Genomic DNA, 12,683 nt, shown 5'->3' with positions numbered 1-12,683 from the left:
AAATATAAGATACTACAAGTGAACATAAGATTTAAGATTTTCTTTAAGCGAATGCAATTCCAATTTTTCATTTAAAATGAGTTTGGATTTTTATGGTGGAAACTCGTATTTCATGTTTTCATTATTAATAGAAACATCCCAAAACTCTTAAATATTTACAGAAATGGCCCTATAATGTTTTCGGATAGGTATCATGTAGTTTTGGTTTCCGATTTTTTTCCAAAACATGGAAACACATGTGAATAGAAGTTTCCGTGCATCATAGGTTAACCTTGATCCAAGAGCAAATTTATTTATTTTTATTTTATTTTTTAATTTATAAGATGATGAGATATAATGGAAATTCGTGGATCTTTCCCGATGGGAACATTTGAATCAATTTGATATTGAAATCCTTAAAAATATCTTTCTGGAAGGATATTTTTTAAATACCTTGATGGCTTGCTAAATTTATTTAAAAATATGGACCAATAACAGCAAAGTCTTATCATTTAGTCTAATTTAGTATTTTTTGACCCACAAAATTCTATCTTAATTCTTATATAATGAATCAATCGATTTAGCAATAAATATAGTAAGTCAACAAGTTTCATGGACACAATAAGAAACGAGCAGAGCTTTGTTGTGTTGGCAAAGCTCGAGCTCGTCAAGTATTTGTTTTTGGTCTCGAGCATGAGTTATTTTGTGTCTTTTATTATTGTTTTTATTAATAATATTAGAATTTTGTTACTGTTAATTATAATTAAAAAAAATCGAAATAAAAAATGACATGTAATTTATTTATTTTGAATTTATTATTTATTTTATATTAATTATATATATAAAAAAATTCGCTAGCTCATGAACAATTAAGAATGAGCTCGAGCTCGACTCGTCAAAAAGCTCAAGCTCGAGCTCTAAATATTAAAGTTCGAGTGAAGCTCAAAAAATTTGAGTTCGAGCTTTTATCGATCAAGCGGTCGTCTCATTTAATTTTCACCCCTAACAATAACAATAATAAAATTTATCCAAAAAAAAAAACTTGTTGCTTGAAATAAATCTAGCCCCACCACGCTAATACAACTTCCAATCCTTTGTCTCCTCCATTTTTGACTTCCTACCCATCTCTATTTTTCCTCACACACTAAAAAGTGGAATATCTCTCTCTCTCTCTCTCTCTCTCTCTCTCTCTCTCTCTTCTCTTCTCTCTCTCTAATATATATAGCTATCTCTTTCCCGATCAACTCTGTCTACTTTTGTATATACTCACCAATAAGAAGAGAGAAAATGGTGCAAGAAAATTATTAAAGCCTCTCAAACACACAAATGATCATTATTTTCAACCAAGCCCTCCAAAATCCAAGAAATTAAACTTCCCTCCCCACCAAGAAAAAAAAAAGAAAAAAACTAAATGCCAATGGACGGACCACCACCATACTCATCGTCTTCATCAGCCGAAAGCTCCCCGTTCTCATCTTCCAGTTCGTCGCCGGCGAATAAAGGCTCCACCACCGCCGTTGTACTCTCCATCGAATGCCTGAAGGGCACCTCGAAATCCGACGAGTGGACCGGCGACATGCTCCAGACCGGCGACATAGTCGAGGAGATAAGGATCGGTAACATGGTTATCAAATCGCCGTTCAAGAACGGGAAAACGGGAGTGAATAAAATCCTACACAATTCGTACAAGCAGAAGGAGACGTCGGTTCGGGTCCGGGTCAGGCGGGGACCCGACGAGTTCGCCCAGCTGCAGGCGTGCGTTGTGCCCGGAGACCAGTTCTTGGGAAGGAAGCAGTACGTTTTGCGGGCCATCGACGACCCGAATTACGCCGTCGGGTTCTGTGATCGGACGGAGAGCGAGTGCTTCAACTTGCAAGGTGAGGAACGAGGGAAATAAAATATCTGACTTTGCTACGTTGACTTTTTTTTCCGTTTTCTTCCCGTTTTCCTACCGTTTGCCGACTTCTATGAATCTGAACAAGAAAACTAAAACACGTTTTTTTGGGAGTTTTGGTTTTTTTCCGTTTGTTTTGCGCAGTAATCGTTGTTTAATTACAATGCGTCCACATTTTTCAATTTTATTTTTTTATTTTTTAAATAAATTTATGGTTTCAACTACTCTAGCTGCAATAAATTTCTTGTCACTTTAAGTGACCTACTCCAATTTTATGTCAATCTACCTTTACGTTTTGGTTTCGGGTTTCGGGTTTAGATTCAATTTCGTCTATTCTAAATTGACGCGCACACACACATATACATGTATATACTTTTCTTTTGAACAAGTTTTTTATTCCGGTTTTACAATTATTCCAAAGAGAAAGTATGAACAAAATTGAAATTAGTTGTTCATTTTCAAAAATATTAAAAGGGATTCCCAAAAATACCCTTCTAATATGTCAAATTAGAAAGTGTTCAATTTTCTAATGGTTTATTTATGACTCTATTATGATAATATATTTGTCCCACAATCTAGAAAAGGGAATATAGACCTTTGAAATCAAATGTTTGACGATTGTGTCAACAACTACTTAGGAGAAACAAAAAATAAGTAAATTAATAATTCTAAAAAGCATGTGTAAACCAACCCAAGAGGGCCTGGCCTACACACATATTAGTGGTGTCACACATTTTGACCAGAAATATTATGCACACCAAGTGTTTGTTGAAAAGACTTTCAGATATATATTTACTTATTTAAATCCAACCTCTTTATTTATTCTGCCGCGCGTGGTTTTATGTTCATATGTACTATGGTGGATGTCAATTTTTTTTTGTGTATTATATCTAATCTCAAATTGTGTAAAAATTAATAATGAAATGATTGTGTGAATGCAGCTTCTAGGACAATAAGAATGGTGAGTGCATTGGAGAGCATCTCACTAGAGGACGGGTACGTATCGTACCCGTGGGACCGGAGGATGCACGAGATGCTATCGGTACCAAACTCGAGCAGCTTTTACTCTATATTGTTTTTGCCTAAAGCCTCCGACAATTCCGCTTCTCGTTACAACGATCTCGAGGACACCCTTGCCCGGGCCCACACTTGGATCAACGCTTCTCAGGAATCGGGCGCTCCCATTGTCTTCATGAACATTCAAACCGAATCTCTACTTACCAAGGTATATATACATGTAATAAAAGAGTTTATTGCATTAAGTACCCCTATATTGTACATGATTAGACTTTGTTGTGGTTTTAGATATCGGGGGACACTGCTTCGTCGAGAGTGAACGCGGGGTCACTATCGGACTTGTCGAATCTTGCAAACACGAGCCTATACGGCTTTGAAGACTACCACGGTGTGGACATTGGCGTGGTGAGAGCCGTCCGATTATGGTTCTCACCTCTCGCGGGGGAGATTCCGATCGAGGTCAAGATCAAAGACACTGACACCAAGCTCGGCTTCGCCATTAGCCGAACACAAGAGGTACTTAACTATATTATCCACACCACTTCATTCTTGATTCTTTCTCCACCAATCATAATAATATCATAAATTATTTAATTGGTTATTTTTATAAGATTTTATTTAATCTTTTTCTTGGCTGATCTTATCTTGTGACCTTTTCAGGGATTCATTTACATATCATCGGTTATCCAAGGCAACGACGACGTGCCGTCGTCTCGATCGGGGCTGAGCAACATGCACGAGCAAGCAAACCGTACCTCCCGTCTATTGGTGGTGTCCCGGATATCGAACCAAAAGGTACTGCCGTGGATGGTCTCCACGACAGGCGCGATCCGGTGCTACGACACAGTTTCTCTGAGCCAGAAACTGTCTCTGCACCGGCACACAAGGGTCCCAATCATGATGCACGTGTTCCTGTGGGACCGCAACACCAATTTCGCCAACGTGGGGAGCATCCGGGCCCGCGCCATGTCCACGTGCACACACTCATCCCCCAACGAGATTCGTTTGGCGAACGAGAACAATGACGACCCAGGGGTGGTTTTGCCGCCTTCTTCGGAAGATGTAGAGGGAGATGATGATTCGGGTGGTGGCGATGCGGCGGAGATTAAGCTGGAGAGGGATACTGCTGGGGAGTTTTCTTTCAGGTTCCGTGATTTTGCAGTTAATAAGAACAATTGGTTGTGAGTTATGTATAATGTTTTTCTTTTTTAATTTACATGTGTTTGTCTTGATTTTGATGTGTACAAGAGACTGTAAACTACCAATATGATCAATTAACTAAATTTTAAACAATATTAAAAAAAAAATTAAAGTACTAATTCTAGAATTATTGTTAAAATAAATTAATTCAAATAAATCAAAAAAATAATAATTTTGTTTTGAAATGTATTAAGTGGGCTGTGGGCTAATTTTCAAGGACTCAGTTTGAAATAGATGCTACTAGACGGAATATATTAAAGGGTAAATTACACCCACACCCCTGAGGTATGCTTAAATAACTGTAAGGTCCCTGTGGTATCAATAATTACACTCACCCCCCTGAAAGGTAGTTAAAAATTCTAACGGGATAATGCATTTGATACATTATTCCGATAGGGTTCTAATGGACTATTGGTTTCAGGAAGTGGTGAAGACAACAAAGAGTTATGGGTGATTTAAAAATATTGGGGGAGCCATGTCACCCCATAACTCCCCATAACTCTATGTTATCTCCACAACTAGCTAAAAGTAATAGTCCATTAGAACCCTATCGGAATAATGTATTCAATGCATTATCCCGTTAAACTTTTTAACTACCTTTCAGGGGGGTGAGTGTAATTATCGATACCACAGGGACCTTACAGTTATTTAAGCATACCTCAGGGGTGTGGGTGTAATTTACCCTATATTAAAACAAATCTACGTCTTAGGTCCTGCCACGTAAGCACCCTATCGATCATTTCATTGGTTGATAGTTAAAACTGCGGATCGTAGTCTACACTACTTCGTCTAACAGATCTCCACCCTCGATTTCATATCTAATCCAACGGTGGTACAGTCATCTTCCAAACGAAAAATTTCAAATCCCCCCAAAATTTTTGAACCATCCCGCTCACCAGATTCCCAAAAGTCCTATAAATTTCAACCCTAAATCACCATTTCCATATCGCCATTCATAATTACAGCAGCAAATACAAAAAACAGAGTGTGAATTTTTGCATCAGAAATCAGCACCAATCAATGGCGCGTACAAAGCAGACGGCGAGAAAGTCCACCGGCGGCAAGGCACCACGGAAGCAGCTGGCGACGAAGGCGGCGAGGAAGTCTGCTCCGGCCACCGGAGGAGTGAAGAAGCCCCACCGTTTCCGTCCGGGAACTGTGGCCCTTCGTGAGATCAGGAAGTACCAGAAGAGCACGGAGCTGCTGATCAGGAAGCTGCCATTTCAGAGGCTAGTGAGGGAGATTGCGCAGGATTTCAAGACGGATCTCCGCTTCCAGAGCTCCGCTGTGGCGGCGCTGCAGGAGGCGGCGGAGGCTTATCTGGTGGGTCTGTTCGAGGATACGAACTTGTGCGCAATTCATGCTAAGAGGGTTACTATTATGCCCAAGGACATTCAATTGGCTAGGAGAATTCGTGGGGAGAGGGCTTAAGATTTCACCACTGGTTTTAATTTCTGAATTTCTGATTTGAATGTTTGTAGTCTACGAATTAGGGTTTTGGATGTTGATTTGGGGATTTTTGCTGGTTGAATGAAAGTTTGGATGTAAATTCTAATCCCGATTGAATGATTAGTTGGAAAAAAAATATCATGTTCTATTGAATTATTAGCTTCTCTCATTTGAATCTTCATTACAATTTTCTTGAGGGTATTGTAGTCATTTCTCCTTCCTGCTAAAAATCTGAAGCTGCTCTGCTCATTTTGTTTTAGTTTGTTCATACTTTAGCCGAGAAAGATGTCAATTTGCTTGAATTATATGAATTAATTGTTGAATCCATAACTTCAAATCTTTCTATTGAAATGCAATGGGGGCTATAGTGCAGAAACCTAATGCAGTGATGGTGGCTCTGCACATGTGTGTATTCGATAACTTCATTCGAACAACGGCAAAGTAGACCAATGGACAGTTTGTTTAGAGCAACGGGCTTTCAACATTACTACACATCGTAGAGGTTTCTTACACCTTCACTATCATATCTCAGAAAAATTGTGTTCTCTGAATAAAGAATAATCAAGCCAATATCTTGTGTGATGGTACATTTGATATTGTTTCGGTCATTATTTGCACTATTTACATAGAAACAAAACAAGTGTAATTTTCATGACATTTGCATTTGCAGATCGTGGGACATCAGAAAAGGCAATTTCAACTACCATCAGTTAAGACAAGATAGCTTGGTAAGCACCTTGCACATATACATGTTTGGTCATGGGTTCGAGAAATCACGATGGAAATTGCGGAACCAGTAACTACCCTCTTAATTGCGGAACCAGTAATTGCGAAAAAAAAATCTTCAACTACCATCAGCTTTTGCTCTGGTTTACAAGTAACTCTATCTATCTCTATCTGATGGAGAATTATATCAATTTTTTCAATTAATTTTGTGTACTCGAGATCTGAAAAAAAAGTTTGCGGGCAAAGAGAAAGAGCAATTATTTGACGGGACGACGGGAATTATATTCCCGGTGGCCCGTAACATAAAGCTCCCTCTAATCATTGTACTAAACATCATGACTAAACAACATAAAACATTGTTTAAAAATAGTCAACGTACTCCAAATGCATATATATATATATATATATATATATATATATATACACACACACACACACACACAGGAACACTAATCATAGCTTACGATCATATATATGTCTCTTGGATTTACAATATAGTTAATGATGAATGCTGGTAAATGGTAGTAATCATCATCTCTCAGGTCAGGTGAGATGTTGCTATAAAACATGTATTATATGTAAGAAAGCCAAATATATAAAAAAGAAAAGAAAAGAAAAGAAGGTAGGCCGACAAAAAACGAGAAAAGAAAAGGAGAAAAGGGAAGGTCGTAAATATAGTATAGAGTATTCGAATATAAAAAAAAAATAAAAATAAAAAAAGAGTTTAATTTAATATAATATAATTTAACCCCACAATGAGTCATCCTCCTCCATGTTGTGGTGGTGTTGATCAACCATGTCCATGCTAAAAAGGGACTTGGCCTGATGGGATAGTTGACTCATGTGTGATCTTGATGACGGGGATGCGTTTTCCGGGGAATTGGTGACGTGGCGCATGCGCATGTGCACCACTTCGGCCTGTGCCAGCGCTAGCTGTGTCTGCAGCATGTCGATCTGCTGCTGCAAAGACGATATTGCCCCTACACAGCCGTAGACGGGATCCCTTACCCTTGCGTTGGCTTCGTACACCATGGAACTTACGGCATCGCCCCTTTGATGCTCGGGCAATTCCTGAATAGTTAATGGTGGTACTTAATTTTCTCATTTTTTTTTTTGTGTGGATATTTAAAAGCCTAGCTAAATTATCAAGGACTTATTATATATAACAAGAACAAATTTCTTGCAAAAAGAAACTAAAATAAATAAATAAATTAATTATGATTAAATAATTTTTTGCAAAGCAGCCAATATGTCTTTTTTCGGCCACTAGCAACAAAGTAGAAAAAGTTAGCACCAAAAATTCAAAAAGAAAGAAAATAATACAAATCCTGGAGAAATTTTAAATTTAAAATAAATTACTCTGAGAGAGAGAGAGAGAGAGAGAGAGAGAGAGAGAGAGAGAGAGAGAGAGAGAGAGAGAGAGAGAGAGAGAGAGAGAGAGAGAGAGAGAATTATATTAAAACCTGGAGCATCTTGTTGACATTGCTAGCGCCAAAGACCTTATGGACACTGGCAAACTTGTGCGGGTCGTCTGCCGGGAAATAAGGTGCAAAGACGCAATCCGCCGCGCACCGCCGCCGCAGAAGCTTGCACGCTGCGCACGGGGACGCCGCCCCTTGTTTTCTACTACTATCCTTCATCCCTTATATATATATATATATACCTACAAACTAATGACAACAAACTAATGACAAATCTCTCTCTCTCTCTCTCTCTCTCTCTCTCTCTCTCTCTCTCTCTCTCTCTCTCTCTCTCTCTCTCTCTCTCTCTCTCTCTCTCTCTCTCTAAGTACAAGTATATGGTATTGGTATATATATGTAAGTAGCCCACTAGCTAGGTTTGTTCATGAATCCTTAACACACTATATTTTGTTGTCATTATATAAGTATGTCTGCTTTTGAGGTTACTAGCTCACTTCAACAACATGTTTCTTCTTTTTTTCACTACCTTAAAAAAAGCAATATTCCTGTAAAAAAAGGCATACATATGTGAAGAAACAGAGAGGTTTTATACTTAAATATATAGAGAGTGCAAAATCTTTTATGGGTCCTACCACAGATCAAAGGGGATTTTCTATTCTCATTTTTTTTTTCTTCTTCTTCTTCTATAAATAGATATATGGCACAAGTTTAATATATAAATTAATCGAAATCACACTACCCACTTTTGAAATTCAAAATAACTACAAATTCTTTTTTTTTTTTTTATATAAATTCTCAAATTCAAATGCATATATATCCTTGTCAACTTTGCACGTTCTTAGATTAATTTTTGATTTGATAATTGTGTAGTAATAAATCAGCTACCTAAAGGATGCCCCACTCTCTCTCTCTCTCTCTCTCTCTCTCTCAAATGTCTTCGTCTTTGAAAATTCATGAAAATTTTGTATGATCTAATAGATTAAGACTCAGGTGATTCCCTTTAACACCGAGTGCTTTATTGATTTGACTGATAGTTTAATTAAGGTTAATTTGCATTCACCCCCCTGAACTTCGATATTTTGGAAAGCACACCCTAAATATTTTAACCCATCGGCATATACACCCCCTCCATCCATTTTTTCGTTAGTGGTCCGTTAGTTTTTGGTGTAAAATACAAATCCACCCCAAACCCCTCTCAGGTTCTCGGCCTCGCCGACAAAAAAAATCTTGGTTTCGCCCCTAATAAGGTATGGTAGACCTAAAAATATTTACACGAGAGTTTTAATTCGAATCAAATGACACCACATTTTCTTACTTCAGCTGTTAGATCATCTTTTTGTCGGAATTGATTAATTTTGAGATTTTATTTAATATTGTCTATCACGCGTGGGACAGCGACTCTACAATTATATTTATTGTTGCACTTTGTTTTATTTAATTTAATTTAATTACTTTTGAAATGAATAAAAGATAGCCAACTGAAATGAAAAAAGATAGCCAACTGAAATGATGTGGTTAACTAACCCAGCAGCAGACAGTTGAGGACGCTTTATTACAATAATGACCCTTCGCTTTAATTTTTTTTCTTTCTTTTTTCTCCAAATCCGACCCCTTGAAAAAACAAAAGAAAAGAGAATATGAAATATCTGGGAAAATTACACTTTTCGCCCTTTAAGTTTACATTAATTTCTTATTTGGTCCCCTTGTTCATAATTACATGAGGGAAAATTACACTTTTCGCCCTTTAACAGTAAATTGACGGAAGTGACAAAAAATGGCAAAAATACAGTTTTCGTCCCTCGAGTTTGCATCAATTTCCCATTTGGTCCCATGTTCACAAAAAACACATTTGGTCCCTCATGTTTCAATAATTCAACACTTCTATTCATTTCCGTCAATTTTCCGTTAAAACTAACGAAATCAAGTGTTTGTCCATCACTGCCTTAATTGAAGGACTAATAGGTAAATTGACGGAAATGACCAAAAATGCTAAATTATTGAAACTTGCGGGACAAAATGTGATTTTTGTGAATATGGGGGACCAAATATGAAATCGGTGCAAACATAAGGGACGAAAACTGTATTTTTTCGACAAAAATATTAAATTGTTGAAACATGAGGGATCAAATGTGTTTTTTCTAAACATGAAGGACCAAATCTAAAATTGGTACAGACTTGAGGGATGAAACTATAACGTTCTCTGAAATATCTATGGTGAAATTGAAAATTTGTACCTTGTGAACCGCCTTTTAACGACAAATTTTCAAGTCCCCACCAAAAAAATAATATGACTTGATTGGTATCCCACGAAATTATAAAAGTGAAACAAAAAGCAAATATTTATGGGGGCTCAATTTTGTTACCATAACTAGTAAAATTAAAATAACCTCCATATTGGAAAATAATTAGTTATTATATTAATTATTCTTCAAATCTTTTTAGACAAGCTTCTAGACTACTTTCAATTTCACCTGCTTTCTTAAAGTTGAATTATAGTGCTCCAAACTTCAAAGAGACAAAGGGAGAGTGACAGAGTCAGTATAGGACCGGGGGCCATGACCCCCTAATATTTCTCAAGTCTTTATTATTTTATTTAAAAAAATATATATATATATAAAAAATCCTTTATAATAGCATTAACGCCCGTTCTCAAGATTTAAAATCTTGATTCCGCAAATGCAAGGGCACATTACATATCCTTAATTGAGCCCGACCTATTCGAAGTCTGATGGCTCGCACGATTATATATTTTCATTGATTTGAATGATTTCAATTATTTGCTCTGATTAAAAAGGGCATTAAGGTTTTCATGATATATAAATAGACTAGTTTTTAAGTTTTCTATACATATTATAGACTTTAATAAGTTATTTTATCATAATCTTTTTTTTTTTTTTGATAAGTAGTTATTTTATCATAATCTATACAATATGATTTCATCCTTTTCATTTTAATATGGATTATATGTATGAAAATTGTTATATTATCGCGCACTAAGTAAAATTAGTCTACTCGTGCATATTTAAGTATTGAGTATTTCTTTCTCCAATTAATGACAAAAATATATTAGAATTATAATCGAGATATATTTAAGTCCAAAAAATACATGTGATTGAGTTTAGCTTATAATTATAAAGTTTGACGACAATATTTGATTATGAACTTTAGTCATTCTATTAAGCTGGAAAAAATTATGAGCCGAGTTTGAACTCACTATAGTTATTACTTATTAACAATTGAAGTTTTTTCTTTTCATTTTGAAATATGAATTCCAATTGCATGTTCTAATTACAACCCCACCTAAAAATTGTCTTTAATTAGAGGAATATTGTCACACAAACTTAGCATGTGGGTTGATTGTATTATCCATAATCTTTAATTAATATAATCAAATTATTCTTAAAGTGCTCCAACATAATTGGGAATTTTGAGCAATATTTCACATTTTGAGGGGCCTCCTTGTCCTAAATATGTTGCCATGCAATTTTTATTTATTTTGTATGTATTAGGAAAGTGACAAACATTGCCAACAAAATAATCCCATTTATCCATTAGCATGCGAAAACTTGTTCATGATTTCTTTACATATATATAAAAAAAAAAAGTAAAAAGAAAAAGAAAAGAAAATAAACAAATAAAGGTAATGGAGTCATTCATAATTCATTATTATGTTCATTGTTATGTGGTAGATAATTGCAATTACTAGAAACAAGAGGGAGGGATGTAATATATAATATTGCTAATCACTCCTATAGTTTTAGAAATATAACTTTATGGCATAGTAATTTGATCTAAGAAAGAGTTGCATATAATTTACTAAATCACATATATGTCATCTTTTAACGGTTAGAGAATTCAGAGGGTAAATTACAACCACCTCCCTGAAAAAAATTATATTCACGAACCCCTCCACCTCTCTCGTTATTTTTTTTCATAATTACATTGAGTTCTTCTGCAGTTTGTAAATTTCTTACATCCACCCCTACAAAGAGTGTTAACATAATAGATCTACAAATTGTAGAGGAATGGACGTAATTATGGAAAAAATGAGGGGTCTTTTTTCGTAAATAAACCTTACAATAACCGAGTCACATTTGCTTCCTCAAATCACCTTGCCTATGCATGATTCTCATGAATGATGAAACAAAAGCATTACTTTCATAGTATTTTTGTTAAAAAAGAAAAGCAAATCCTAAGAAAATATATTCAAAAAGAAAAGCAAATCCTAAGAAAATCTATTAAATTAATTACTAAAAATTTTGTGGGGCGGTGAAGTAATTAAGAGATTGTTTAATTAATGATGGAAAATGTCATTAATTAATTAATTAATCAAGGATAAGTTTTTTATATTATGATTTAGAAGAGATGGACTGCATCACTTGTCACTTAGCTTGTTTCTTGGTCATATTATATTAAACAATTGTTATGCAACATTAAACTCCACTAATATTCTAAGCTTTGTCTTCCTTAATTTTTTTTAAAAAAGAAAAATATAATATGGTTTGACATCATAAAAGATCAGGATAAAGATTCTGCTTCAAGTTTGTCTTAAAATAGATTTTAAAGTAAAATTAGAAGATACATTCATAGAAAATAATTACTCTTTACCTTAGGGGAGGTAGTTGTAATTTATCCTAAATTTCGAATAAATTACAATCACCCTCATGAGGTAAGGTTTATTTACAAAAGCCCTTTTTTTCATAATTACATCCAACTCCTTGCAAATAGTATATATCTTGCATTATAGTAGGGGTGGATATAAGAAATTTACAAACTTCAGGGGTTGGATGTAATTTCTCAAAAAAAAAAATGGTTTTTTTTTGTAATTAGTCTTTAACTCAGGGAGGTGGTTGTAATTTACCCTAGATTTAAGGCTAAAAGCTGAAAAAACATTGGGTGATTATTTCCACTGTTATACTTGGCAAATTACGGTCACCCCAACTATGTATTGTCTTACACGTCAAATCTTACAGTCTCAGTTTGTCTACTGAATGAAG

At 35.4% G+C, this 12,683-nt stretch overlaps 3 protein-coding genes across 3 annotated transcripts; 2 read left to right on the top strand and 1 right to left on the bottom strand.

The window, feature by feature from the left end:
- The first annotated feature begins 1,067 nt into the window (after positions 1–1,067).
- Positions 1,068–4,122, top strand: LOC105950242 (hypothetical protein). Its single transcript, XM_012973591.2, has 4 exons — positions 1,068–1,856; positions 2,815–3,098; positions 3,179–3,406; positions 3,551–4,122. The coding sequence occupies exons 1-4, from the start codon at positions 1,391–1,393 to the stop codon at positions 4,073–4,075; spliced, it is 1,503 nt and encodes a 500-aa protein (XP_012829045.2). The 5' UTR covers positions 1,068–1,390; the 3' UTR covers positions 4,076–4,122.
- An 813-nt stretch (positions 4,123–4,935) lies between these two features.
- Positions 4,936–5,708, top strand: LOC105950226 (histone H3.2). Its single transcript, XM_012973571.2, has one exon. The coding sequence runs from the start codon at positions 5,111–5,113 to the stop codon at positions 5,519–5,521; it is 411 nt and encodes a 136-aa protein (XP_012829025.1). The 5' UTR covers positions 4,936–5,110; the 3' UTR covers positions 5,522–5,708.
- Positions 5,709–6,721: 1,013 nt separating this feature from the next.
- Positions 6,722–8,255, bottom strand: LOC105950157 (LOB domain-containing protein 4). Its single transcript, XM_012973476.2, has 2 exons — positions 7,729–8,255; positions 6,722–7,336 (listed from the first exon to the last, which is right to left on the bottom strand). Exons 1-2 carry the CDS (start codon positions 7,903–7,905, stop codon positions 7,010–7,012), a joined length of 504 nt encoding a protein of 167 aa, XP_012828930.2. The 5' UTR covers positions 7,906–8,255; the 3' UTR covers positions 6,722–7,009.
- Positions 8,256–12,683: the final 4,428 nt, after the last annotated feature.

This window comes from Erythranthe guttata, chromosome 14, assembly GCF_056151865.1.
Source record: "Erythranthe guttata isolate IM_541 chromosome 14, IM_541, whole genome shotgun sequence".
NCBI classification, from domain to species: Eukaryota; Viridiplantae; Streptophyta; class Magnoliopsida; order Lamiales; family Phrymaceae; genus Erythranthe; species Erythranthe guttata.
This window is presented reverse-complemented; position numbering and strand designations above follow the sequence as displayed.